Source organism: Hordeum vulgare, chromosome 2H, assembly GCF_904849725.1.
Source record: "Hordeum vulgare subsp. vulgare chromosome 2H, MorexV3_pseudomolecules_assembly, whole genome shotgun sequence".
Lineage (NCBI taxonomy): Eukaryota > Viridiplantae > Streptophyta > Magnoliopsida > Poales > Poaceae > Hordeum > Hordeum vulgare.
In genome coordinates, this window is record NC_058519.1 from 3,742,443 (window position 1) to 3,769,929 (window position 27,487).

At 46.2% G+C, this 27,487-nt stretch overlaps 2 protein-coding genes, 2 long non-coding RNA genes and 2 pseudogenes across 5 annotated transcripts; 3 read left to right on the top strand and 3 right to left on the bottom strand.

Moving 5' to 3' along the window:
- The first annotated feature begins 265 nt into the window (after positions 1-265).
- LOC123431504 (fructokinase-like 2, chloroplastic) lies at positions 266-4,197 on the top strand. Of its 2 annotated transcripts, none has more exons than XM_045115323.1 (6): positions 266-357; positions 450-540; positions 1,037-1,335; positions 1,451-2,097; positions 2,798-3,266; positions 3,610-4,197. In XM_045115323.1, exons 2-6 carry the CDS (start codon positions 482-484, stop codon positions 3,870-3,872), a joined length of 1,737 nt encoding a protein of 578 aa, XP_044971258.1. In that variant the 5' UTR covers positions 266-357; positions 450-481; the 3' UTR covers positions 3,873-4,197. The 2 variants fall into 2 exon arrangements, with proteins under 2 accessions (XP_044971258.1, XP_044971257.1); XM_045115322.1 differs by having other exon boundaries at positions 272-357; positions 455-540.
- Positions 4,198-4,482: 285 nt separating this feature from the next.
- LOC123431411 lies at positions 4,483-6,185 on the bottom strand (annotated as a pseudogene).
- A 5,091-nt stretch (positions 6,186-11,276) lies between these two features.
- On the bottom strand, positions 11,277-13,198 carry LOC123431414 (annotated as a pseudogene).
- A 356-nt stretch (positions 13,199-13,554) lies between these two features.
- Positions 13,555-14,435, top strand: LOC123431508. Its single transcript, XR_006623112.1, has 2 exons — positions 13,555-13,898; positions 14,023-14,435. It is a non-coding gene; the product is annotated as an uncharacterized LOC123431508 (long non-coding RNA).
- Positions 14,436-15,071: 636 nt separating this feature from the next.
- LOC123431507 lies at positions 15,072-17,634 on the top strand. Its single transcript, XR_006623111.1, has 2 exons — positions 15,072-16,544; positions 17,302-17,634. It is a non-coding gene; the product is annotated as an uncharacterized LOC123431507 (long non-coding RNA).
- Positions 17,635-17,857: 223 nt separating this feature from the next.
- Positions 17,858-20,810, bottom strand: LOC123431505. The gene has a single exon (XM_045115325.1). It carries the CDS (start codon positions 19,487-19,489, stop codon positions 18,800-18,802), a length of 690 nt encoding a protein of 229 aa, XP_044971260.1. The 5' UTR covers positions 19,490-20,810; the 3' UTR covers positions 17,858-18,799.
- Between the last annotated feature and the right edge of the window lie 6,677 nt (positions 20,811-27,487).

Sequence of the window (27,487 nt, forward strand, 5' to 3'; positions counted from 1 at the left end):
AGGAAAAAAAAACGTGGCTGTTCTTTTCAATGCCCACGACGGAAACAATTCGGCGACCTGGACATAAATTATACGGGGTCTGTTAAAGATGCTTTAACTGAACCATGTATATACGGAAAGTTGATGCAAGGGAAAACCGTTTTCCTGGTTCGACTGGCGTACTCCGGTGGAATGCGTCTTTAACAGGGATAGGCGTAGACCATTGTAATACGCTTCTCGCTGGCTCCTGACCTTATCCTCAGATTAAGGGCAGGCACGTAATTTTGAGCACCACCAAACCAATCCCCGCGCTTCTTTCTCACCGAGCTGCGAGCAACCTCGGCGACGGCGGGCGGCGGAGCAACCTCGGCGACGGCGGTCAGTCCATTATCCTCTCCATGCTCTCACTCCTTCCTCTATCTCCCCTCCGTGTTCAGCCCAATACTGACATCCTCTCAACATTTCTTCAGTGCAGTGAGGATTGTTTGCCATCCATCCATCCATGGCGTCTCTTCTTCTCCCTCCTCAGTTCGCCTGCTCCCTGCCGTATTACTGCATCAGGTAATCTCCCCCCTCTCCCTTCCCCCCAGTAGCCAGTAGCTTTCGATTCGACACCGACGTGTTGTTCCGTCAGGGAGCAGGGGACACTATTATTTTTCCTTCTGACGAATCTGAATATGCGGTCATCCATGGAAACTGTTATTATTCCTTCAGGGAGTAGGAGAAACATTGATGTTGCAAATTTCCGTTAATCTTGCTCTGCATCCATACTTGCCTAAAAGCATTTCTTGCATATATGGTGCTTCACCGGGATTACTGCCCAACTTGTCCGTTGCATTTTCGGTGTATATCTTCTCCATTCCCATGGTCAGCCAGTTACTACTAGAAAAAATTATCGACATATCCAACACTGCCTAATGTGAAAAGTCAAGTCATGCTCGACCGTGTCCGTGTGACCACGTTATGTTTATACCATACCAACGTATTCATCCATTTCAACCGATAACTACTTACTCCCTTCAACCATCAACTTGCCTAATTTAACCGCTCATCACAGGGGTCAGTTACATTATAAGCCCACCATTTGGGGAAAAAATACGACAAAGACTAAAATGGGGTTGCTTCACCGAAATGTGAGTTTCGTGTCAAAGAAGAGTTCTCAAGATGTAGAGGAAGGCTCAAGCGGTGAGGACAGTGATGCTGAAACCCCAAAGACCAAGAAAAAACCTGCGAAACGTGGAAGAAAGAAAGCCACCATAGATACATCTGACGGGCACGCAAAAGAAGGCCAAAGTGACACTGAAGATGCGTCCCCTGAAGAACCTAAGGTAGTTAAAAAGAGAGGCCGGAAGAAAGGTAACTTGCAAATTTTGCATTCAAGAGTACTCTTCTTATTGTATATTGGACAATGGCCTTTACGATTTTGCTAGCTCACATCCCTTATCAATTCAACTTCTCTCCTGTGTCGCAGCTGCTACTACCGCATCCTCTGTTGAGGAGGCTGACAAACCAAAAGAACCAAAGAAGAGGGGCAGAAGAAAAGTTAAGGCGGCTGAACAATTAAGTGACGATGAAGGAGAAGATCAGAGCAAAGATCTGATGCCCTCTAACGAAATAGAACTTCACAGTTCAGCCAATGATCTTGAAAGTAAAGTAGAGGCGTTATTATCACAAGATATTGGAGAGGTTGACAAATTAACACCTCTTGTCTGCTGCTTTGGACCAGCTAAGTACTCGTTTATTCCTTCTGGAAGACCTGCTAATAGGCTGGTGGATCGAGAGATTCATAGCAGAATGAAGGATATGTTTTGGTCTCCGGATGAATTTGTGAGGGCACCTGGAGGGTCATCATCCAATGTTGCCCTTGCTCTAGCAGCTCTTGGAGGCCGGGTTGTGTTCATGGGAAAATTAGGTGATGATGAGTATGGCCAAAGTATGTTGTATCACTTAAATATGAACGGAGTTCAAACTCGAGCAGTTAGCTTGGATCCTTCAGCACCAACTGCCATGTCCTTGATGAAGGTGACCAGCAGAGGTAGCTTGAACACAAGCTGTGTTAAATCATGTGCGGAGGATTGTTTTCAGCAATCTGATATTAACCCAGATGTTCTAAAAGAGGTATAGAAAAGCCCATTAACTTATAGTTCCAATGACACCATATCCTACATTCTTGTTCATTACAGTAATTCCTGATTGATGCTTAGTTAATGATCTTAAGAATAGTTTGTGTGTATTTCCAGTGATACCATATCCTACAAGCTATATTAAACCATGTGCTCAGGATTGTTTTCAGCAATCTGATATCAACCCGGATGTTCTAAAAGAGGAAGTTTTCTTGCTTACTTTGTTTTTTAGACAGAGGATACAGAAATATTTGCAGTTTCTTGTTTTTCCACAGAGACTTGTGCTATGACTTCTTTTTTTGACTTGATGAAATCAGAATTGCATAAAGCCTACTCCCTCTGTACCTAAATACTTGTAATAGTGAAGTATTGACTGTCTGCTCCATAACTACAAGTATTTAGGTACAGAGGGAGTCTGTAATAGTGAAGTGTTGACTGTCTGCTCCATATACTAAAAACCTACAGGATAGTATCCTCGCTACAGTTGAGCACCTAATTGTTTTTGCCCCTAAATTAAAAGAGCATGTCGATAATTTATAGGGATTAACTAGTTCAAACTTCAGAGGCTAAAGGTCTCTGCGTAATATCCACTCTGAACTTAGGAAAATCAAGTAGTTATTATTTGTTTATTTTAAAAGTGGGTGGATGCAGTATGTATTAACAGAGATATAACCTTCCTATGCTTGTTAATGCAGGCTAAGATGTTTTACTATAATTCGTCAGCTTTGCTTGAGGCAACTACGCGGTCATCATTGTTAAAAGCAATTGAGGTCTCCAAGAAGTTTGGTGGGATAACATTCTTTGATCTTAATCTTCCAATGCCACTATGGTCATCCAGTAAGGAGGCCAAATCACTCATCAAGGAGGCATGGGAAGCTGCAGATATTATTGAGGTCACAAAACAGGAACTTGAGTTCCTATGTGGTATTAAACCATCTGGGAAATCTGACACGAAAGACGAGAAATCCGAATTCGCACACTACAGCCCGGAAGTTGTTATGAAGTTATGGCATGCCAATCTGAAGGTCCTCTTTGTGACTAACGGGACCTCGAAGATACACTATTATACGGAAAAACACAATGGCTCGGTTCGCGGGACAGAAGATGCGCCGATTACTCCTTTCACCAGTGAAATGTCACAATCAGGGGACACCATAGCTGCAGGTACCACATATGATATTTTTTTTTCTCTTTACTTGTGCAGAATAGGCCACCAATTTCACAATCTTCCACAAAACATTAGGAAGTGTCACAAGATACTCAATACTCTTTTACGTGCTTGATATGCATGGCTTATTTGTTACAACACTGTTTTTGAAGAGTCTGCGTGTTTCGAAATTACTGCTTTCAGGTCATTGTATATCTTGATACCAACATAAGAATATACACCTCAAACAAGTGCTTTATCTTCTACAGAGTACATGTCTTCTTTTAATACTCTGAATCTTTGCGTGAACTAGCTGAGGTCACAACTGACAAGTTGTCGACATTGTTATTTGTTTTTCAGCCCTCATGAATATGCTGTCAATCAACCCTCACCTGGTGACGGACAAGGTTTACCTGCACAAGACAGCAAAGCACGCCATCAAATGTGGCGTCATCGATCAGTGGCTGGCCGCGCGGGAGCGGGGATTCCTTCCGAGAGGGATAGCAGAACCAAGCAGCGAACATGAGGAAGCGAGATTCATCACGGAAAGGGAATACCGTACCATCCCTGACACCACGCAAACGGCAAATCCATCGGACAGGGAGCTCGCGCACGTGGACTGAACTGAAGAATGTGTAGGAAGGAAGTCAGACATCTATACACTACACAGCGTTTACGTGCTCTTAGTTGTAATTGGTGTTCAGAAGGATTATCTTAAAGCTGCAGTTTCTTGCGTAGGTTCGCAACTGGAGTTAGTGTTCAGGAGGGTTAGTTTTAGACCTGCAGCTTCTAGGTTGGTATGTTCTCTTTTTCAGATAGAAGAAACACTAGTAGCAAGTTGATGAGGTCTGAGATTTCCAGGTAGCTGCTGCTGCTCTGTGCTAGTAGTGTTATCCCTGACACCACGCAAATTTTTCTAAACTGAAAGATATGCACATTCTGGTGTTATCTGTCCTTCGCAAGCGCTGCGGAGTTCATTTTTCTTACATATAATCTTACATTCTGATCATGCAACAGAAATATATAAGTGATGCACATACACTTTGTGTGTTCCTCCTACTTCAAAGCTCATGCAGGATATACATATAATTCTTACCACACTCAGTTGTAATGAACAGAGTGGTAACAAATAGTGATAATTTGGATATATAGAGCACACACATCTTAATTTGGATATAGCATGTTCAACCAGGAAGGCACGGAATTAGCGATGCACGATGGACCAGGTGACCTTCACCAGCACACAATGGACCAAGTGACCTTCAACATCATCTTATAGTCGCCGCAAGCGATTCTCTCCTCATCATAGCAGCCGCGTTTTGGAGTAAACTCGACAGTGCAGACACCGCCTGTAGCAGCGGCAACAGTCAACAGGAGCGTCTCATCAACGGAGACACTTATCACGCGGCGCGCTGTTTGCAGAATTGCACCCTCACCAGCTGTTAGCATCCCAGCATGTTCGCTATCATGTAGCATAATGTCACATGGAAAGCTGCTAGCGCGAGCGACGATTTTCCCATGAAAATCAACAGGGCCCGCCTCAATGATCCTCATCTCAACGGTGCCCTCCACCGCCTTCCTTACAAACGTGTAGTTCAAATCCAATGTGCTGTGCATGGCATGCTGACAAGCTTTTCGGTTTGAACCTCGTATCTCGGTGGATATGCGAGTCTTTTGATGCCATTAATCTCCATTAAGCCTTTGCTGACTCTCTCGTCATTCACCTTTCTGCCATTCACATCCTTGACCTTCAGATCAACTTCAAAGATTATTGAATCAAATATCATGAGTCCTCTCTTCGGGCCAGTCAAAACCAACGGATCATTCTGCAAAGTAAGTTTGATTAAACACGGTGTTTAGTTAGCTCTGTTTGAATGATAAAACAAGGTTATCGGAATATATTAATTTCAGTACGTAGCATTCTGATTACTGCTAGAATCAATTGTAGTATTGGTGGCATTTAAAATCAACACTAATTAATTATATGGGGACTAGTCTCTTCTGAGATACTTTGCAAAATGTGCTTCTTTACTACGGGTTCACCGATGTTTTTTACTCCAAAAAAAAAGAAATCAAGACGAGAAAGTTTATCAGATGACTTGATAGACAAAAACTTGACAGAGAAAGCACCGACAAATGAGAGGAATTGTGTGCATTGGATACTGTAGGATGCAAACAAATTTACAAATTTGATAACACAATTCTGTAGCCACGAGGAACGAGCAAGCAAGTGCATATATGTCGCAATTACCAATCGATCGGGGTTAAAAACAAAACAATAATAATACCTTGGAGGTGATGTTGTGGCAACACGCTGGAATAAATAGACGCATTAGACTGTCCCTGGCTATGATGGTGCCGTAGACATTGAGCGGGTATCCGTAGTCAGAGGAAGCGATATTGACCGAGACGATATTTGCCGAGTTAGGGAACCAGGACTCCTCCTCTGGGAAGACCCTGTTAGTATTGTGCATCGCGCCAACAGGTGCTGCCGAAGGAAGAAGCTTAAGAAATTGTGATTGAACATCATATGCATGGCAATGGAGCATCACATTCAGACGTCCCTACTTAGCTAGTAGCTAGTTAGGCAAACACATGGTTTATGTACGTATGCACATATAAGGGGCGACTTGCATTTAAATTCAGATCAGACTCACAACTAGAAACGGAACTCAAGGTGATGGACACTCCATGTCGAGGTTGAGCAAAACGATGGAAAGATGGGAAGGGGAAAGTGGGCGTATACACTCCATGTGGAGGTCGAGCGTGGGGTCCTGGAAGCGGGTGTAGACGTAATCGCCCTCCTTGGGGTCGTAGTGGCTGAATCGAGGGTTCGGCCCCTTCTCTTCGTGCTGCTGCTGCTGCTGCTTCTTCCGTGGCCGCGCGCTCGCGCTCCCATCTCTCACCGGCGAAGAAGAAGAACCGCCGCCGGTCATGGAGCTAGGGACCATGATCATCGATTGGGTCGAGTGTGGAGGCGAGAGAGGAGCACGGACCTTGGGCCGCTTTGAAAGAAGCCCAATAGGCCAGTTCGTTTTCCAATCCATTTGTTTTCCCTTTTTCAGAAAATGATTGGCAAGGAAGTGCGTGCTCACAAGATCCCCTATCACTTCTAAAACAAAGATCCCCGAAAGAAAAAACAAGATCCCTCAATTATATAAAAAAGATACATTTGGATGATATTTGGTTGTATGAAAGATGAATGTCTGGATCAATACTATGATAACTGAATCTGGAAAGTATGTATGTATAGTCATACTTATTTATTGAATATAGAAAGAGCATAATATGTGCTTAATTTTTTTTGTCATTCCAAGGGTGGAGGTTTTCTTCCTTCGGAACTATCTTGAAATGTGGGATTCCTTTCATAATGTACTCCAAGATGTATTTGCTTGACCTCAAGAGATGATCCTCAAATAGTTTTGTATTGTACATTTTGGTGGTTTCGACGCGTGGGGTTAGAAAAACAGTCGGTTGACTTTCACTTGGTGGTAGAAAATAAAATTAGTGGATTTAGTGTGACAGTTGACTTTCCCTTGGTTGGGAACTCCTCGAAGCTAGACGTTGGTAACCCCTTGGTCATAACATCGGTAAACTGTTGTGCAGTCGGCACGTGGAGGACAAGGATGCGTTCGAGAAACACTTGGTCACGCACGAAGTGGATGTCAAGCTCAATGTGCTTTGTGCGGCGATGATGAACGGAGTTGGCGGAGAGGTAAACGGCGGAGACGTTGTCAGAGTACACAAGTGTAGCCCGTGAGACGTCGTGATGAAGCTCCTGAAGAAGTTGCTGCAACCAGGAGCATCCGGCGACGGCGTTGCCCACTGCCCTGTACTATGCCTCGGCACTAGTGCAGGACATCGTCGGTTGTCGTTTCGATGACCAAGAGATGACGTAAGGCCCGAGGTAGACGCAGTAGCCTGATGTAGAGCGTCGAGTGTCGGGGAAGCCTGCCCAGTCGGTGTCAGAGTAGGCAACCATGTCGGTGGATGATGATGCTGTCAAGGTGAGCCCGAGGTCCATAGTGCCGCGAATGTAACGAAGGATCCGCTTGACCGAGTTCCAGTGGCTGTCACGAGGAGCATGCATGTGAAGACACACCTGCTGGACTGCATACTGTATGTCCGGTATGGTGAGAGTCAGATACCGAAGAGCGCTGACAACAACGCGATAGAGCGAACCATCCGGTGCAGGGGGGCCATCAAATGCGGAGAGCTTGGCCTTCATATCAACAGGAGTGGCAACAGTATTGCAGTTAAGCATGCCAGCGCGCTCGAGAAGTTCATGTGCATACTTATGTTGATGAAGGAAGAAGCCGTCACAACACCGAATGACCTCAATATCGAGGAAGTAGTGTAGCAGACCCAGATCCTTCAAGGCAAACTGGATGCTGAGGCGAGCTGTGAGCTGCCCAAGAAGTTCGGCCGAGGATGTCGTGAAAATGATGTCATCAACGTAGAGAAGAAGGTACACCAGGTCATTGCCGTGAGAGAACACGAACAGGGAGGCGTCGGAGCAAGTAGCTCGGAAGCCTAACTATTGGAGTAAGGCGGCAATGCATTGGTACCACACGTGAGGTGCCTGCTTCGACCCGTATAGAGATCGAGAAAGCAAACACACATGGTGTGGATGAGCGGCGTCGACGAACCCGGTGGGCTGCTGGCAGTAGACATGCTCGGCAAGTTGGCCGTGAAGAAACGCGTTGGAGACGTCCAACTGATGCACGGGCCAGGCACAAGAAACCACGAGATGGAGGACGGTGCGGATCGGGCCCGGCTTAACAACCGGGGCAAAGGTGTCCGTGAAGTCCACGCACGCACGCTGCCGAAACCCGTGAACCACCCAACGAGCTTTGTACTGCTCGAGGGTACCATCAGGGCGATGCTTGTGGCGAAAAACCCACTTCCCGCTAATGATGTTAGCATGGCGAGGAGGAGGGACGAGTTGCCACGTGCGATTGCGTTGCAGCACATCGAACTCGTCCTACATGGTGGCGAGCCAATTAGGGTCGCAAAGAGCTGCTCAAACCGAAGAAGGTACTAATATGAGAAAAAATATGTAAGTGTGGAAAACGCATCAGATTTCTGTCGTAAAGGAAAAGTCCACACATACTGAGAATAATCATCTAATATGACCAGATAATAAAGATAGCCAGAGTTACTTGCAATAGGCGAGGTCCAAACATCACTATGAATCAATTGAAAAGGGTAAGATGCAATGGTGGTAGATTCGCCGCACGTGTTTACTATGACGGCAAGCATGACAAGTATGGTGGTCTACTTTATTACAAGTGAAAGAGAAACTCTGAAGAATGTGACGAAGTGCAGCGGGGTTGGGATGTCCCAGAAAAGCGTGCCAAAGATCCACACCAGAGGAGAGGGCGATAGGACCGGCGGAGGTGGAGGCGGAAGAGCCGACCGGGTAGAGATCATAGGGGTTGTCACATCGGTGTAGAATCACCCGGGTACGGGCGTCCTTCACGGAGAAACCACATTCGTCAAATTCAACAGTGAGAGGATTTTCACAAGCAAGACAACGAATAGAAACAAGGTTTTTAACAAGTTCCGGAGAGACAAGAACATTAGACATATGGATGGGAGTAGAATTTGAAGGAAAAGATGTATGACCAATATGTGTAATGGGAAGAGAAGAGCCCTCACCAACGGTGATGCGGGTAGAGGTGTTGATAGGAAAAGAAGTGGCGAGGTTACCGGCCGAAGAAGTCATGTGGACGGTTGCCTCAGTGTCCATATACCAGTCTCCGCCACCGGAGTAGATGTTGGGGGTGGGGGTGCAGTGCAGCGTGGCCAGCAGGGCCGGGTCCCAGGGTGTAGGCGGAAGATGCTGAGGGGCCGGGTTGAAGTAGGAGTCGCTAGCTGGTGTAGGAGTCGGGGCCAGAAGAGTCGGGTATGCCCCGTACTGCTGTGGTGGTGATGTGAACTACTCGGGCGCCGCGAGGTAAGCCTGGTGATGAGCTGGACGAGGACCGAGGATGCTGGGGGCGAGCCCGTGAGGCACCGACATGGAGTAGGCATGGCCGACGCCAGTCCATGGGTTGTGCCCGCAGGACCATGGCGGCGTGGGCTGCTGCTGCTGGTGGTTGACTCGAGGCGGACTTCCCGGGGCGGGCGCCGGCTGCTCCCTTGTCCTTGCCGCGGCGGCTGCCGTGATTGACAGGAGGAGGCGGTGTCGGCACCCTGTTGTGGGAACGGGAACGACAGCGAGAGGGTCGGTGACGCCTGCAGCTATGAAGGCGGTGTTGAAGGAGCAACGCGCGAGGTGCCGGCAGTGAGGGCCGTATGAACAGCCCAGAGCTTCAGCTGCAACATCCGTCGTTCTTCCAACTTCAAGTACGCGACGACCTTGGGAAAGGTCGGGTCAGGGATGAGCGTGAGGTTGGCAGCGGCGTTGGAGAATTCCTCATTGAGGCCGTTGACGAGGGTGTTGAGGTGGAGGTCGGTGGAGACCTTCTCGCCGACGTCATGGAGTTCATCGCAAAGGCGCTTGAGGCGCATGCAGCAATCCTCCACGGAGGAGTTGTTTTGGTGATAGCCAAAAAACTCCTGCTGGAGAAAGACAAGGCGCTAAAGGCGGTTGTCGGTGAAGAGCTTGTTGAGCTTCGTCCAGACGGAGTAGGCATCGTCATCATCCTTAACCACCGTTTAGAAGAGATCCTTCGAGATGGTCTGGAAGAATCAGCGTTTGAGAGTGGCCTCGATAGCCGACCAATCAGCGTCATGCTTCATGGCCTTCGAATCGACGGAGCCGTCGATGTGCTCCTGAAGGTGGTACTCACGAAAGACAAGGTTGAAGTAGGTCTTCCATGGGTAGTAGGAGGAATCGTCTTGAGAGAGACGGATGGGGACGTGCTCGTGTATGTTGATGTTGCGGATGTCCTCGGCGGCGACGGGATCAGGACCAGGAAGGGGTTTGAGCCGGAGATGGAAGACATGGTGGAGCGCGTGGGAGAGGTGGGCGACGACGGCAAAGGAGCTGCGACGGTCGGGTGAGAGGGATGGGAGCAGAAGGGCCTGCGGCGGTCAAGAGGGACGGCGACAAGAGGGCTGCGGCGGTCGGATGGGCGACGGCGGCGGCGGCACAGGCGCGGCGGCATGGGCGGAAGCGATTAGGTCTAGGACTGGTTGGTATCTGATACCATGTAGGTTGATAATATTTGCATTGTTCAGATGCCTTGGCATATATAGAGTACATGGGCAGGAATATCTTAACCGTATCCGCTATATAAGGAAAAGATCGGGAGATAAACTAGGAAATAACAAACATAATCCTAGCTGCCTAATATACATGATGATCATGCTCAACACATATGTCAGTCAGGTACTTTTTAGAAATCTTAGCTCCCAATAAATGATAACGAAGAGATCTCCCGTTCAACTCTAAGTTTGTACTAGCTTAGTTGTTGGTTGTGTTATGCCTAACTTGGCCAAGTATTTCTATTATTTTTTGTTAACTGGAAAAGTCAGAAAATGTTATTGCAAAGCTCTCTGATCTGTTATACACATTCTTATCATATATGACGATGATCATTCCCAAATCTGAAAGTGGGCCGATTTCACTTACTCGCGTAAAGTGGAATCAACACAAGTTTTTTTCTTTCTGGAATGGAATCGACACAAGTTCGGTCTGTGCACAGATGTACAGACCATATAAGGAAAAGATATGCACATCGTTATCTGTCCTTCACAAGCATTGCAGACTTCATTTTCTTATATATAATCTTTCATTGTGACGATGCAACAGAAATATATATATTTGTGTGCAAAATGTATTACTATCTGCAATTCCATGTGGGCCAGAGCTTTTTGTTGGAAGAACAGAATAATATAGACAACATTTCAAAAACTCGAGTGCTGAAACAAAACCAAAGTGATGCACATACTCATTGTTTGTTCCTCCTACTTCAAAGCTCATGCCGGATATATAATTCTTCCCCCACTCAGTTGTAACGAACAGAGCACACCCAAGTTAATCTGGATATAGCATGTTCAACCAGGAAGATAGGGAATCAGCGATGCACAACGGACCATGTGACCTTCACCAGCATCTTATATCCCCCCCAAGCGATTCTCTCTTCATCATAGCCGCCGCGCTTTGGAGTAAACTCGACAGTCTAGACACCGTCTGCGGCGATGGTAACAGTCAACAGCAGTGTCTCATCAACCGAGACACTGACCACGCGACGCGCTGTTTGCAAGATCCCGTCCTCACCAGCTGTTAGCATCCCAGCAAGCTTGCTATCATGTAGCATAATGTCACATGGAAAGCTGCTAGTGCGAGCGATGATTTTCCCATGGAAATTAACAGGTCCTGCCTCAAGGATCCTCATCTCAATGGTGCCCTCCACCGCCTTCCTTACAAACGTGTAGTTTAAATCCAATGTGCTGTGCATGCTGACAAGCTTTTTGGTTTGAACAATGTATTTCGGTGGAAATGAGAGTCTGAAGATACCATTAATCTCCATTAAGCCTCTGCTAACTCTCTTGTCATTGACCTTTCTGCCATTCACATCGTTGACCTTCAGATCAACTTCGAAAATTATTGAATCAAATATCATCAGTCCTCTCTTCGGGCCAGTCAAAACCAACGGATCATTCTGCAAAGAAAGTAATCTGAATAAACACATAAGGTTTTCATTTAGCTCCATTTGTTTGAATGATAAAACAAGGTTATCGGTCGAAATAGATTAATTTCAGTAGATTGCATCCCAGTTACTGCTAAAATAATTTGATTTGCTTTAAGGAAACAATTTTAGTATTGGTGGTACTTAAAATTAACACTAATTATACGGGGACTAGTTTCTTTGTAGATACTTGGTAAAATGTGAACATGTCAACCAAGTCGGTTATTTTTGTAAAAATATAATATAGAAAACATAAGATCCTTTTTTTACAAAAAGTTATAGAATGAATCGTGTTACTGCATGAATGAATTCCTAGAACATGATACAGATGACAAACAACAACGAAGAGTTATATTCACTTGACGAGTAAAGTGGATGTGCTTCTTTACTAAGGGTTCAGCGATGTTATTTACTCTAAAGAAAAAAAATAAGACGACGCAGTTTGTTTGATGATTTACAAGAACAGAGAAAGCACCGATACGGCAAACAAATTTCATAATATAATTCTGTAGCCACGAGGAGCGAGCGAGAAAGTGCATATATATCGCAATTAAACTTAGCGTGGGTTAAAAACAATAATACTACCATGGAGCTGATGTTCTGGCAACTGTCCTTGCCACGCCGGAATAAATAGATGCATTTGCGATCCAGACTGTCCCTAGCTATGATCGTGCTGTAGACATTGAGCGGGTATCCATAGTCGGAGGAGACGATATTGACCGTGACAATATTAGCCAAGTTACACATCCGGAACCCATCTTGGAAAACTCTATTTGTATTGTGCATTGCATCAACTGGTGCTGCCAGAAAAGGAAGAAGAAAAAAATTGATTTGAGGAATGAATCGAAATTACTTGTCCATCTATCTAGTCTAGGAATAGGATGCAGAGCAGTGAAGAAGTAGCAGAGCTGCACTAGCCAGTTAGGCAAAACATCATCATATAGCAAACGGAACAGCGACCTGATCGAACTGGGTAGTGGCGATTTGCATTTGAATTCAGATGAGACGAACAACTAGGTTGCCAAACTCTAAAAAAAATAAATAGAACTAGTGTACCCTCCATGTATCTACAGGGAGGGGGCGATGAGAAGTGGAAAGTGGGCGTACACTCCATGTGGAGGTCGAGCGTGGGGTGCTGGAAGCGGGTGAGGACGTAATCGCCCTCCTTGGGATCGTAGTCGCTGAACCTAGGGCCCAGAGGGTTCGGCCCCTTCTCCTCCTGCTCTTCATGTTTCTGCTTCAGCTTCTTCCGTGGCCCTCGCTCTCCCCTCTCTTGCCGACGAAGAAGAAGAATCGCCGCCGGTCATGGAGATGGAGTTAGGGCCCGGGGCTGCCAGAGATCAAAGATCACACCGGATTTGATCGAGCCTGGGTGGAAGCGAAAGAGTGCACCGACGGACCTTGGGAATATGATGAAAGGCCGCTTTGAAAGAAGCCCAAGAGACCAGTCCTTTTTTTTTTTGCCTTTTCAGAAAAAAATCATAAAAATAGGGCGAGATGTGCCAAAACTGGGTCTTATAAGGAGGATAGAAAACGGTCTGAGGACGAACATATCTCTATTGTTAAAGGGAATCTGCCGTCGTGATGGTTCGACCACCTCGCCTGAGCCTACCGATACTTCCTCCCTCGCACGCACCCAAATTCTCCCGCTCCCTCTCACTGATTTTCTCCACCAGCCCACAGAAAAACAAAACCACGTCCTACTACCCACGAAGCATACCTCCCACCCGAACCCCAACTCCAACCAACCTGAGCTTTGTCTTCCCCCAACCCCGTTGCCGATCTCTTCTCCCCCCGCCGCCGGCCTCTTCCCTCATAGATCATAGCCTCGCCGCCGACCAACTCGACCCTACCACCTCCGGCGAGCTCCTCCTTCCACCCCACCCTCCTCTTCTCTCCTTCTATCCAGCAGATCAGGCCGAAACCCTAGCTATCTAGCCCGACGCCATGGCGACCACAGGAAGACCTGACCCCGGCCATGGATGACGCAGATCAAATCCATAGGAGGTGGATCCTCCAAGACCTAGCTCCTCCCCTTTTTCTTCTTGTGGATTTCTTTAGTTTCCTTAAATCTGATTCTTTTTTGTGTTTTTTTCTTCTTTTTTTTGCATCTGGTCCGGTCAAGGAGCAGGACCCCATGGACAAGGAACCCGCGGCCATAGCGATCTAGCAGGCAGCAAAGGAGGAGGCCGGCCGTGGCGACACCGGATCCGGCAGCCACGGTCGCCAACGCCGTCGACCTGGCTTGGCCGGGCCTCGACGGGGATCGCCTGTGTTCCACAACCACGAGCAGCGCGCCTCTCCTTCTGCTGCTCCGCCTGCAGACGCCATGGCTTCACTTTAATTTTGAGTTCATCCCCTTCCATTCACTTGAACCCTAATTGATTTGCTTCCTTGCTCCATGGATTGCTTGGGACAAGATTTTGTTAGGCCAATATCAGTGGTTGCTATCAACCAATAGAGTTAGTCATAGGCTTAGTGCGATTGAGAATGCATTTTTCTGCTACCAGTACCATGATTTCAACGAATTTTCATTTAGTGACACATTTCTTTTTAACTTAAATTTCAAGGTGGGGTGCTTGAATGAAGTCATCATTTATACATGTCTGCTTATCAAATTGCTTCAGGCATCACAAAAATCAGCACATGCAAAGAAATGGGCCGAACCACATATCGAGACTGCAAAGCTGGTAATGTCATTGGATCGATGCATTTTACTCCTTTATTATTTATCTTGCACTGACAAAATAAGTTCCTGTGCTTGAAGAAATTGGTTCCTGTGAAGGAGAAACTGGCTGTGTTCAAGAAAAACGCAGAACTTTACGTGGAAAAGGCGCCGGTAAAATCAGTGGAAGTTTATGAAGCATCCAGAGATGCTATTACACCTCACTTTGTAAAATTTAAAGAAATTTCTGATCCCTACTTCCAGGTACTGTTGGTTGGTTATGGTAAGTACTATTATTACGATAGTATGTTATATGCAGTTATTGATGTGTAGTTTCCTTATTGTTGATTAAGGAAGCTAAGAAGATCTCTAAACCTTACATTGATCAAGTTGCTGAGGTCACAAAGCCACGTGTTAAAAAAGTTAGGAGTACTCTTAAGCCTTACACCAAAAGAGCAGTTCATGTGTATGGAACATTTCTCGAGTCTGCAACCACATACCATCGATAGGTTTGTGACTATCTTCCACACCATGATAATTCACATTATATGCATAAGCTTTTGTCCAAAGTCAACATTTAGTAACCTTTTTTTTCTCGAGACGAAGAAAATATTCATCGTTTTCATTAATAAGAAGAGAACTGCCTAGTTAATTAGAGGGAAAACCAGGTGAAGACCTAGATTACAAGTTTACAACACAACCACATGACAACCTAACAAAGGGCACTCTCAGACAGCACGACCGTCAGTATTTACTTACGAATCTCTAATATCCGATCTTCAAAGTTTTTAGTTAGCGCCCCTCCTTTTTCTGCCTAGCTGATAGCTGCCAGCAACACATTAATTGACCCATGGATCTCATGGTTGTATGCTTTCCTTGATAGTCTACTAAGTGTTTGAATCACATAAGAAAATACAAAAGGCAGAATTCAACCTTGTGCAACCGTCCTTTTGCATAGCCTTTGCATCTACTCTCTAGTTGTAGCTTCCTGGAGTACCTGTGTGGTCACCGGTTGGATGTGTCCTTAGTTGCTCGCCATTCGTAAAGGACAATAACCTTGGGAGGGTGAGCCACCGGCTTGGCTTGGATGGTTGGTTGGAGGATCCTAAGTAGTGACAACATGCCTGGGAGATGCTAAGGTGGCCTTTTAGTGCTAACTCATGTCATGGGTGGGTTCCAGCTAGCAATGGAGGAGTGTCCAAGTTAAATCAGCCCATTCCAATTTAATGTTGGTAGGTTCGAAATGACATCAAATGTACTTGAAGTTGGTTTGAATCAAGCTTTTCATTCTATTATTTGAAATATCTACCAGGAATGTCTGCAACGTGCCACCATGTGGATGTTTCTTGGCATCGATTCAACAACATGGACCTAGCAACAATGAGTCACGGTAGCAAACTGGTTCCGGAGAGAATTAGTGTAATGCATTTCTATTTTTCTGCAGTTGTTCACAGATCTATTTCTCTCCTCTTAATTGTGAATAACATGCCAAATTCGCCTTTAATAGTAGATATTTAGATAGTTTGGTGTAAAAGGACCCATTGCACTCATTTTTTGCAGCCATATAATCGGTCCATATACATGTTCTAGACCGTACAAACTAGCATGGTGGTACTGCGAGAGTAGTTCTAAGATATCTTTGGGTCACCACAGCCGACCAAAAATATGGTGTTGATTTTTTTTTATTGTTGATGTGTTATAGAAGTGAGTTGTTTTGTTACTTCTGAGTATCGCTGTGCTTTGTTAACTTTTGCTTCACAATGATGACATGTGTGTTCAATTTATAATTTAATCTTTAAGCAAGAGGTGGAAATTGATCTGAGATTCAGGATTATGCACCTGATTATTTATACCTGTCCGATCATTCATCGTCGTGTATACCCACATTTCGTTCCATATCAGATTATCCCTACGGGTTTGAGTAATATTTCTCAGAATTGTGGTCGGGTTTATATGAGCAAGCTCAAGTTGCAGTGACTTAAACGCAGGTAAGATACTATCAAACATTTTCTCTTCCATTCCCATTTATTATAAGGGCACTTTGGAAGTGAATACAATAATTATATCTTCAACCTAGAAACATTCCCAGTAATTATATGTTGTCCTATGAAAGTGTGTATACAATCATCACATATCCAATCTAGGAATACGGTATACAAAGTATTCCTAGGCATTAATACATGGCATCTCCAGTCTAGGAACATGGCGTACAAAGTATTCTAGGGCGCTAATACATGGTATATGATAGATAAGTCATTTTGTTTTAGCGTATTTATCATTGTTGCATGTGTCATTTTTATCCGAGAACTATTTAGGTGTAATTAAATAAAGTGAGTTAGTATCTCGTTCCCTATTTCAGGTATCAAATTTTCCTTCACTACCGGTGCTACCCTGTAGTAATTTGGCTAAAGGTTCCAAAATTGGCATGTCAGGCTGCCTCTCTAACATGTTCAAAACTTATTTTTTAATATAAGCTTGTTTATAACTTTGTCTTGAAATCTCTAAGCATGGTCGATACACTTATGTTTACATTTTAAAGTTCTTCCTAAACCCTTCATCCCCGCTGAGGCATGGGTTGACGTGAAGCATGAGGCAAATTTGATTGCTCTTTAATAATACAGATTACTTAGTGTGGGTTGCAAGGATATATCACAAGTCCTCCTTGATTACATATATTAATGTTTCCCCTTCACGTGTATCATGTCTTGTAGCAAACAACAAGAGCTCTGTAACAATTCTTTGCAGTTGGAAGAAATGCACACACAAGAAAGAAGGTATTGCAAGCGAGGTGCGCATATGAAGATTGGACAGAGAAGTAGTGAAGAAAGATGAGCACAATTTTTTCTTCAAAAAGAAGAAGATGGAGACTATCATCAAACTTTTACCTATTTGTGTTTCTGGTGGGATGTACATGCGGAGAAATGGAAATAGTCGTATCCAAGAATGGAGCAAAGTGGGAGAAATACATCGGAGTGTGTGAACATTTTTTTTATAGAAAGACCAATTGGTTCAATACTTGGTCCCGAAACTTCACTCTATGATTTTGTAAATAAATGACATGGCATCCAATTAAGAGCAGTCTTGCTTTGTTTAAAAAAAAACCGGAGCAGTCTTACTAATTACCGAAACCATATGAATGGAAGTGTCGGACACAAACATATGAGATAACGAGAAAACAAATTGAGAACGCTGCTGATTAAATAAATAAATAATGAAAAACAAGGCATGGAAGAAGGCACTTGATCATCTGGATGGGTAGAAGATTAGAAATTGGAAGAATTGTTGCTGCTTACAACTCACAAACAAAAATTTGAGTTCCTCTTTTCAGATCCAATCAACAAAAGGAAACAGACTGTGAGACAGAGAGAAGTACGAGGACGACCTTCACGAACTAAGGAACAATCAGAAGAATCGTATAAAAGAGGAGATTTGATTTGAAGAGCAGGACGCTAGATTGGAATTTGGAAACATGTACTATGTTCTTCCGCTAATCTCGCCAACAGCCAAAATCGCAATTAGACGAAGCAAGTGCTCCGCCGTTAATCTAGCTGAATCGTTACCAAATCGAGGGCAAGAAGGGATAGAGGCCGAGGAGAATGTGTGTTCCGTATGCTGCTTTGCTGCCTGCGGCAAGCCACAATAACTGATCGATCTGTATTCTGTACATGGGCTAAACATCCCACGCATCGGGGGCCCCTTCGTGCTCGGGGGCCCGGGGCGGCCGCCCCTTCCGCCCCCCCTCAGGGCCGGCCCTGAGTGGACCGAGAATAAAGAGGACGAAGGAATAGCAAAGTTTGTCTTGTTGGTTAGCTGTCAGGACAAATACAACGAAAGAAACATTGTTATGTTGTCCCGTGACAACGCACGGGTATTTAACTAGTGGAAAGATAATTGGATCCCGCGGAATGAGATGATGACGCCCTACGGATGTTTAGCCAACAATCCGCCATTAATGGTGACGCTATGTCCGCAGCTTGGAACTTTCAGCGACTTCGGGAGGTATTTCTGCACATTCATATACCATCGATATTGAGCATTCCTCTTTGTACGAGGAATATACATGATACATGGGCATGGAACTTTGAAAGGAAAGTCATCTTCTCGGTTAGATTCGCTTACAGAATGCTGAGAACTATCAAGCAGAGGAGAGAGGCATGGCTGGAGGGGACAACTGGAGCATCAAACACAAATTGTGAATCGGAATCCAGGAAGAAGCAATGGAATGTTCAAGTACCAGGGAAAATTAGAATGTTCTTGTTGTTGTTGCCGCGGCCTCCTCCCGTGCTGCCCACTGCGCCGCCGTCAGCAGCAGCTGTTCGCCGCCACGCTCGCCGCCGTCTTGTCCACGACGCTGAACCCGCTCGTCAAATGCGCGCAGCCGTCCGAATGCCTCGTCGAACGCCATGGTCGTCACATCGCAAAACTGCTCGATGCCGGCGACGACGGGGAACAGCCGATCCGGGACGATGTCCAACAGCTTCTTCACGAGCACCGCGTCGCCCAACGTCTCTCCTAGGCTCGCGAACCGCGCCGTCATCCCTGCCAGCCTCCCGGCGTACGCGTCCAGCGCCTCGCCGTCCGTCATCTTCAGGCGGTCAAAGTCCCCGCGCAGCGTCGCCAACCTCGCCGTGCGGACACGATCGGCGCCGACGAACCTCACCTTCAAGGAGTCCCATACCTCTTTGGCGGTGAGCTTCGTCGCCACCTGCAGCAGCACGTCCTCCGGCAGCGTTCCAAGGAGCATCACGCGCGCTGCCTTGTCCTTCTTGGTGTTCACCACCGCGTCGCCCGGTGCCACCGCCTCCCATACGGTGTGGACGTCGAGGATCGCCTGCGCCCTGATCGCCCACACCGTGTAGTTGTCCGACGTGAGCATCGGCATCGCCATCAACACCGATCCGCTCGCGCCGCCGCCGTGTGGGACGAGCGCCATGATCCCCGATGATCTCTTGAACCGAAGCTCTCTATACCAATTGTTGTTGCCGCGGCCTTCTCCCTCCTCATCGGAGCTCTACCCCTCTCACTCTATATGCTTGTGAAAGAAGAAGGGCACAAAGACAAGAAGTATTTTCCTGGCGCCCCACTCGCCGCACGAACGGCGTATTGTTTTCCCTTAAGCACCAACTCCCTGCACAGCGAGCTACAACAAACGGGATTTGTACACGGGCATGCATGCAGCTGGACGCAGCACCCACGCAACGCCCGCTGTCGAGCTCTACGCGCACGTAGCGATCTCCTGGAGACTCGGCCGCCCGCCGCGCATGCACGTCAACGGAACGCAGCTGGTTCCAGCGCCTGGCTCGGCCACATCCCGCGCGTCCGTCTAACCAACTCACACAAGTACACACGCTCGCCATGAGCCTGACGCGTCTTGCACACGCACGCACGCGCACCCGACGCGGTCGCCGTGGGTTATTGCCAACACTTGTGGCGCCTGGCCAAACATTCACTCCCGACAAATGACGTGCGGGACCATCATCACATGGCAACGTCAAGCGCGTGCGGGTATGCGGTGCCGAGGACTCCTGTCAGCATTCGCTGCTTCAGTGCACAATGTCCAGATGCATATGGGCTTTGGGGGTTGAAGCAATAGTGGATCAGCTAACAGCGACAATGGAACCAAGTGCTAAACAATGGCTATTATCTTTGATGAACTCATTATGACATGCAGATTTTGTGAAGGTGGTCACCCTATGGGCAACTTGGTACACAAGGCGGAGAGCGATGCATGAGGGGTGTTTTCAGAGCCCTCACTCGACGCATGGCTTCATTGGTAGGTTCGTCTCTGAACTGGATATAATACAGCAAATCACACCAAGGACAGTCATGTCAGGGTCTACCCTAGCTCGCTCCCGCTCTACCTCGCGCTCACGACGTGCCTGTGGCTCGAACCAGCAGAAGGAAGGAGGAAGATGGAGATAGACACGGTAGACGCTAGGGTTTCTCGGCGCACGAACGCCGCCGCCGCGCGAACGGCTTGCTGTATTCCTCGAGCTCGAACTCGATGTCCCAACGCCATTACAACGATGCCAGCCACAACTTTATACCCGAGCCAACGCACACGCACCCACGCCTCCACTCGCTCGCCTCGCGATCCGCCTGCTCCGTGCGCCCACGACGCGCTCCGCCGCGCCCGGTCCACGCACAGGTTCACGGATCGCCTCGTGCAGCTCGCCAACAACACCTTCTTACACTCACGCCTACGGTGCATGTGTGCCCGGACACCCCCGTGCACCACATGCGTCTACACACGCACACCTACGTCGCGGTCCCGACGTGCCCGACACGTCCTGCACGCGCCCATACACATGCTCGACGCGTTCAACTCGTTGCCGCGGCTTATTACGCGCAACATTCACCCCCTAAGCCATGGCCTAGAGGAGCCCGGCGTTCTCGACGTCCATGTCTGCCCAGTAGAGCTTGCTCCGCCGCCGCCCCCTTCCTCCGCTGAGGGCATTCCCTCTTGAAGTGGCCGCGCTCGTTGCAGTGGTAGCGGCGTCCGCGTCGGTTCCCACGGACGCTTGACGCTACGCTCTTGCCGTCGTCGTCGTCGTCCCGCGCTCCGCCTTGCCGGCGCTCCCGCGCTCGCCATTGCTCCACCGTGAGCATGAGTTGGCCGTCCGCCCTCTCACCACCCGCTTGTCCGCATCATCGTAGCCGCTCGTCGAAGGCCTTCAGACGACCCAGCGCCTCCTCGAAGGCCATGGTGGAGACGTCACAAAACTGTTTAATTCCGGTTACCGCCGCGTATAGACGGTCCGGCACGGAGTCGAGCAGCTTCTTCACCAGCACGTCGTCCTCAAACGTCGATCCGAGCCCCGCGAAGCGTGCCGCCATGCCACCGAGCTATGCAAACGAGTCCAGCATGTCGTCCTCCGCCATGCGCAAGAGCTCGAACTCTCCCCCGAGAGTGCCTAGCCGCGCCGCCCGGACTCGGTCTGCTCCGACGAACCACGCCTTCAGACTGGCCCAGACCTCTGCCGCCGTCTTCTTGGACGATACCTGCAGGAGGAGATCCTATGCCAGCGCCCCGAGCAGATACGCCCGCGCCGACTTGTCCTTTTTGGCGATCACCGCCGCCGTCGTGTCCTCCGGCAGCACCACCGCCGCCTACAGCCCAGCCGCGTCGAGGTTGGCCTCGACCTTGATTGCCCACGTGGTGTAGTTATCACCAGTAAGCATCGGGACTGGCGTTGACAGCGAGGTCCCCGACCCGCCGCCGTAGGGGACGAGTGCCATCGCCGGCGAGCTTCTCCCTCACCTCTCGCTCTGATACCAATTGTCAGGGTCTACCCTAGCTCGCTCCCGCTCTACCTCGCGCTCACGACGTGCCTGTGGCTCGAATCAGCAAAAGGGAGGAAGATGGAGATAGACGTGGTAGACGCTAGGGTTTCCCGGCGCACGAACGTCGCCACCGCGCGAAGGCTTGCTGTATTCCTCGAGCTCGAACTTGATGTCCCAACGCCATTACAACGATGCCAGCCACGGCTTTATGCCCGGGCCAGCTCACTGGGAACACACCCACGCCTCCACTCGCTCGCCTCGCGATCTGCCCGCTGCGCGCGCCAACGACACGCTCCGCCGCGCCCGGTCCATGCACGGGTTCATAGATCGCCTCCCGCGATCACCGCGCAGCTCGCCAACAGCACCTTCCTACACTCAGGCCTACGGTGCATGCGTGCCCGGACACCCCCTGCACCACACGCGCCTACACACGCACACCTACGTCGCGGTCCCGACACGCCCGATACGTCCAGCGCGCGCCCATACACGTGCTCGACGCGTCCGACTCGTCGCCGCGGCTTAATACGCGCAACAAGTCACGGGCGTCAATGGCAACTCCAAACGGTCCAGAGAAGGCCACGACCGAGAGCTCCACCTCAAGGTTTTGCCAAAATTCATGTAGACGCCGGCCTATCCAACACCAGGGGCTCGGCTTCTGCAGTATGTCAAGATGAACACGGAAACTACCTGGGGAGTTCTTCTCTTGTTATGTATGGCAACCAAAGTGCAGCAACACTTGAAGCTCTCGCATGACGGGAGGCACTAGCTCTAGTGGAAGAATTGGGACTGCAAAGAATCATCATATCATGGGATGCCAAACAGGTGGTAGAGGACTTGGAGAGCAACATCCGAGGCCTCTAGCTATGTTGCTATTATCTCTGAAGTTAGAGCAAGAGCAGAAAAAATCACTTGTAATTTTATTTTCGAGGGTCGTTCAGTTAATTTAGAAGCTCACAAACTAGCTAGATATTCCCTTTCATTAGATCAGGGGCACTACATGTGGCTCATTCAACCCCATGATGCAAATTGTATCCCACTTTCTGTGGATTACGATGAATAAAGCTCTGCCTACCCCTAAAGAAATGATAGGCAAGGAAGTGTGTGCTCACAACTCACAAGATCCCCTGTCGTGCCCGGCCTCCTCTGCAAAATCTACTCTTGCTCTCAAGGTGGGATATGCCCTCTCGTCCGCATGGAATCTCTCCTCATCCTGCCTTGTCTGTAGGGTGTGGATCGCTTGACCGGACGGCTTCCTTTCGATGCCCCGACGCGAACGACGACAAGGATGCGTCTTGGTCCTCCATGGAAGATATGAATCTCACATCTTTGCTTCCTGATGCCTGCAGTATCTCTCTCTCTCTCTCTCTCTTTTTCTGAGCATACAGTGGGATCGTTAGTCCGCTGCAATGTGCACTGGGGGCCGGTCCTGAAATTTGATGGGCCTATGGCGGTTCAGGAAATTAGTGGATTTTATTCAAACAAAGTTTTGGTGTAATGGAATATAATAGAGTTAGGCGTTTTGGAGCTCGGGCTGCATGGAGCCCTCTTTCTGAAAACCCTAAAATTCATCAAAATTCGTATTTTTATATTTCAAAAAAATCTAAAAATAAATATGGATATACATGGAGACATAGCACACATGTGTGTAAATTTTTAGAAAAAAATACGTTGAAACGAGATCTATTCAAAAAAGAGAAATTTGTGGCATTTTAACACATGATACTATTCATCCCAAAAGTTCATGAATTTGTTTTTTTTTTTGCACAGATTGCATATTAATATATCTCATCCTAAATTTTTGCACACATATACATTTCATCCTTGTGTATCTGCATATTCGTTTTCAGATTTTCTTTGAAACAGAAAATTTGAATTTTGAATGTTTCAAAAAGAAAGGGTGCCATGGAGCCCGAGCTCCAAATGGCATTTTTGAATATAATATCAGTACAATTTTTCAAGAGTCAAAGTTCTTATATTCTTTGAAAACATGAGAGTCTACGTTTTTGGTCCATCAAAATCCAAATAGTAACGTTTTGCATAGATAAGCCCACCTTAGGAATATGCAGGGACGAATTTAGGGGGGGGGGGGGGGGGGGGCTGGACTCCCCCTAACAAATTGATTCTTCTATTATAATTATGGTTATTGCAGCCAATTTTTTTACTTCATATGAACTTTGTTCCCTCCATGAACAAACTTGCTCCCTCTATGCATGAATGCTGGCTCCGTCCCTGAAAATATGAAAACCTAAACTATTCGTACTGAGGCCAGTCCGAATTGAAAATGAACGCCTCGGCAAAACCGGGATGAGAAACAAAAAGAAATATCTATAATGACGCATGCACACCTCGCCAAAATTTTACAGAAATAAATGATTTGTCATCCTATACGGAAAGGGAGACCTAGCTATTAAGATTGACAGCATTCAATCGTGTTGTGATTGTGTAAACACTGAGGCCACAGTCGACGAGAGTGAAAAAAAAGAATAACTAGAAACACAGATGAGATGCCATGTAAACAAGAAGCTATTGAAGTCTTGAGTCGTGCCTATTAGGTTCGGCAGTGTGCTTTCATTCGCTAGTATAGTATCATAACACGATTGGATAATCAGTCTTTTGCCCGACCGGTCGTAGACCTTTCATAAGAAAAAAATGTCTTTTAGTTGAGCCACAGCCAGATTAGCGTTACAAGGTAACCGGAATAACACCCCATTGCACGAAATGACACTTTTGACAACAAGAGCCTTGCTAGCAGCTGCATTTGGCATGCACCAACGGTCATCTAGTATGTTTTAGGGAGAGTGTGTTGCTTGGATTCCTGGTGGTTACATTATTCCTGTGTCTGGAAATAATGTTTGAGCAGTATGTTTTTCTAACACGATAGCTAGGTTTGGCATGTGTAGGTGATGGTTAGCAGCGTTTGTGCCTATCCGTCAAATCAGAGAAATACAAGGAAAGAAGAAACCGTGTTTGAATTAAATTCGTGTGTCTACACCTGTATTTGGCTTGCTACACGTTCTTATGTTCTGTGGGCTAAAGTCCAACTCGTGTAGACCTCACCCCAAAGTTTTCATTTGGTTTTCTTTATCCTTGGCATTGGTGGTTGTGTTCGCAATGAAGCGCGCATTGTGTTTACCTTGCTAGTCTTTTGGTAGCCTTAAAAATAAGCCTTCCCACGAAAAAATGAAAAAAATAAGCCGTCTCCTTCTCATCTTTTCTCACAAGCTGTTCTTATAATTCATTGGGGCTTTCAAACTAATTATGGATAACTAATTAAAAATTTCGAAAAACTTAGAAACCTGTTACCTTTTAAGCCGGGGAGAGGCAGCTGATTTTTTAAGCCGTCCAAAAAAACAGACCATAATTTATATGGTTCCATATGACGATTGTTATTTTATTTATTCTATTTTTGGTAAGTGGATTGTTATATTTTGATATTGAAATGACAATGATGTGCTTTAAAAATATGACAGTTGCGTATAACCATGATAAAGTGTCATCCAAAAAAAGTACAAATATCTTCACGTCATTTCTCATGAAATCAAAGTAAGAAAGAGACCTGCTGCTCTCACGAACCTACCTTTAGAGACTTGTTAACATCATAAAAAATCTGATAAATAAAATATTCATGTAGTGCCTACACGTGCTACTCTGAATAGCGACCAATCATACATATCCATTAACTACGCGGCCTATTGGTATTTATTTAGGACAGTAAAAGTGCACCTAATCCCATGCCTCATATGAAATCAGCAACCAGCGGCATTCTTTTTCATGATTTAGCAATTTTTGGCCATCCGATCTCCATTAGGCTACTTATAATGGGGAGTATCATGTACTAGTATCATGCATATGATACTATTGTATGATACTATCTTCATAGTGCATAATATCATAACTAGTATCATAGATAGTCTCATTTATTGACATGCAAGACACATAGTAGCATAACATTTAACATGATACGGTATCTACTTATGTTACTCTAACCCTCTTTTTTTTTTTAATTATGTACCACGTTAGCATGTTTGCTAGTTCCAAGAATATGATACTAGCTATGGTACCTTCACTATGGCCAGCCTTAGGCTGGCCATAGTGAAGAGTATCATATAGTAGTATCATGCATATGATATTATTGTATGGTAACATAAACTAGTATCATAGATGACCTTATTTATTGACATACATGACACATAGTAGCATAGCATTTAACATGTTACGGTATCTACCTATGTTACTCTAACCCTTTCTTTCTTCTTTAATTGTCTGCCACATCAGCATGTTTGCTAATCCCAATTATATGATACTACCTAAATTACTCCCACTATGGCCATCCTTAGCGTGCCGTTCCCCTCGTCTTACAGCAAGTGGGACATCTGTCCTATAAAACATGTCGGTCGTCATTGATTGGATTGCTAACGCCATGAAATACTCACTTCTATAATTTGTTAGTTTACTCTCGCTTTTTCCTAGTCGGTTGAGAAATAGTAATTTTTTAACACCGCTACAATACAATGTCAGATATTCTAACATGACAAATCGAACGTATCTTATGGTAAATAACTTGTCACGAGGCTGCCAATTTCCTTTATCAAGTATGAATTTTTTTGGCATGTTCAACATTTTTGCCAGGATTTGTCATGCTTGCTGAAGGGAATTGTCATGCTCACGACATGTAATTGGCCATAAAAATATATTCAATTAAATTCGGAAAAATGTGAAAATCAGTGTTAACTCTAGGACTTGAACCCTCATGGAGGGAGGATATCACTATCATCCTAACCATCCAACCAGAGATTGGTTTACATAAAACTCCCGTTAAAAATGACATAAGTAGTCAGAATCAGCATTAAAAGGTTGCCAGTATTAATACATTTATTGTTTTAATTATTCACAGAGACCAATCAGCACAGAGACCAATCAGCTTGAAGCCACCGTCTAGGCAACACATGTTGCTACTCCTATCCTTTGATGAAGGTGTGCCGAATATCCGGGTCAAATACCAAACAGATAACGCACCAAATCCTAACATATGTCTTTCGTCTAATATCAAGGGTGACATTGAACAAAACCTCTAGGATCCTCTAAAGTGATATTTTTCTTCTTTCTTCTCCTCTTACTTTGTACCACTAAAGAAGAATTTCCATTAAGTCTGGGACAACGTAGAGGCTGGATATTGCAGGGACACCTGACTTAGCTGTGATTCTTTCTCTCCCATATTAAAAATAGCTTCCTCTTTGATTTCATTTTTGCTTAATGGCATAAGGTTTATCTAACTATTTTGGGGTCAAGTCTATGATGCAAAGGCCAGAAGAAATAAAGTGTTCCCTTATCACAACCTCCCAACTTATATGGACTAATGGTGGGTGATGTATAAAATGGCTGATTTGAAAATAAACTTAACAATTTCCCACATAACTCATAGAGATCGAAACAGTTTAAAAGGGAAAGGACTTCTAGCAAACTAACAGCACTTTATAGTATATATATGTGCGTAAAATTTAACACGTTAGTTACTAATTTAATTTGTATATGCTATGTCGTTTTCGGTATCCGCGCACACTTGTATGTATAAAAAGCCGACTTGTGTTCTGCTTCAGAAAACTCCATTAAGCGCCGCATTGGACCAGCCTAGAGCGCTGTTGTGTTG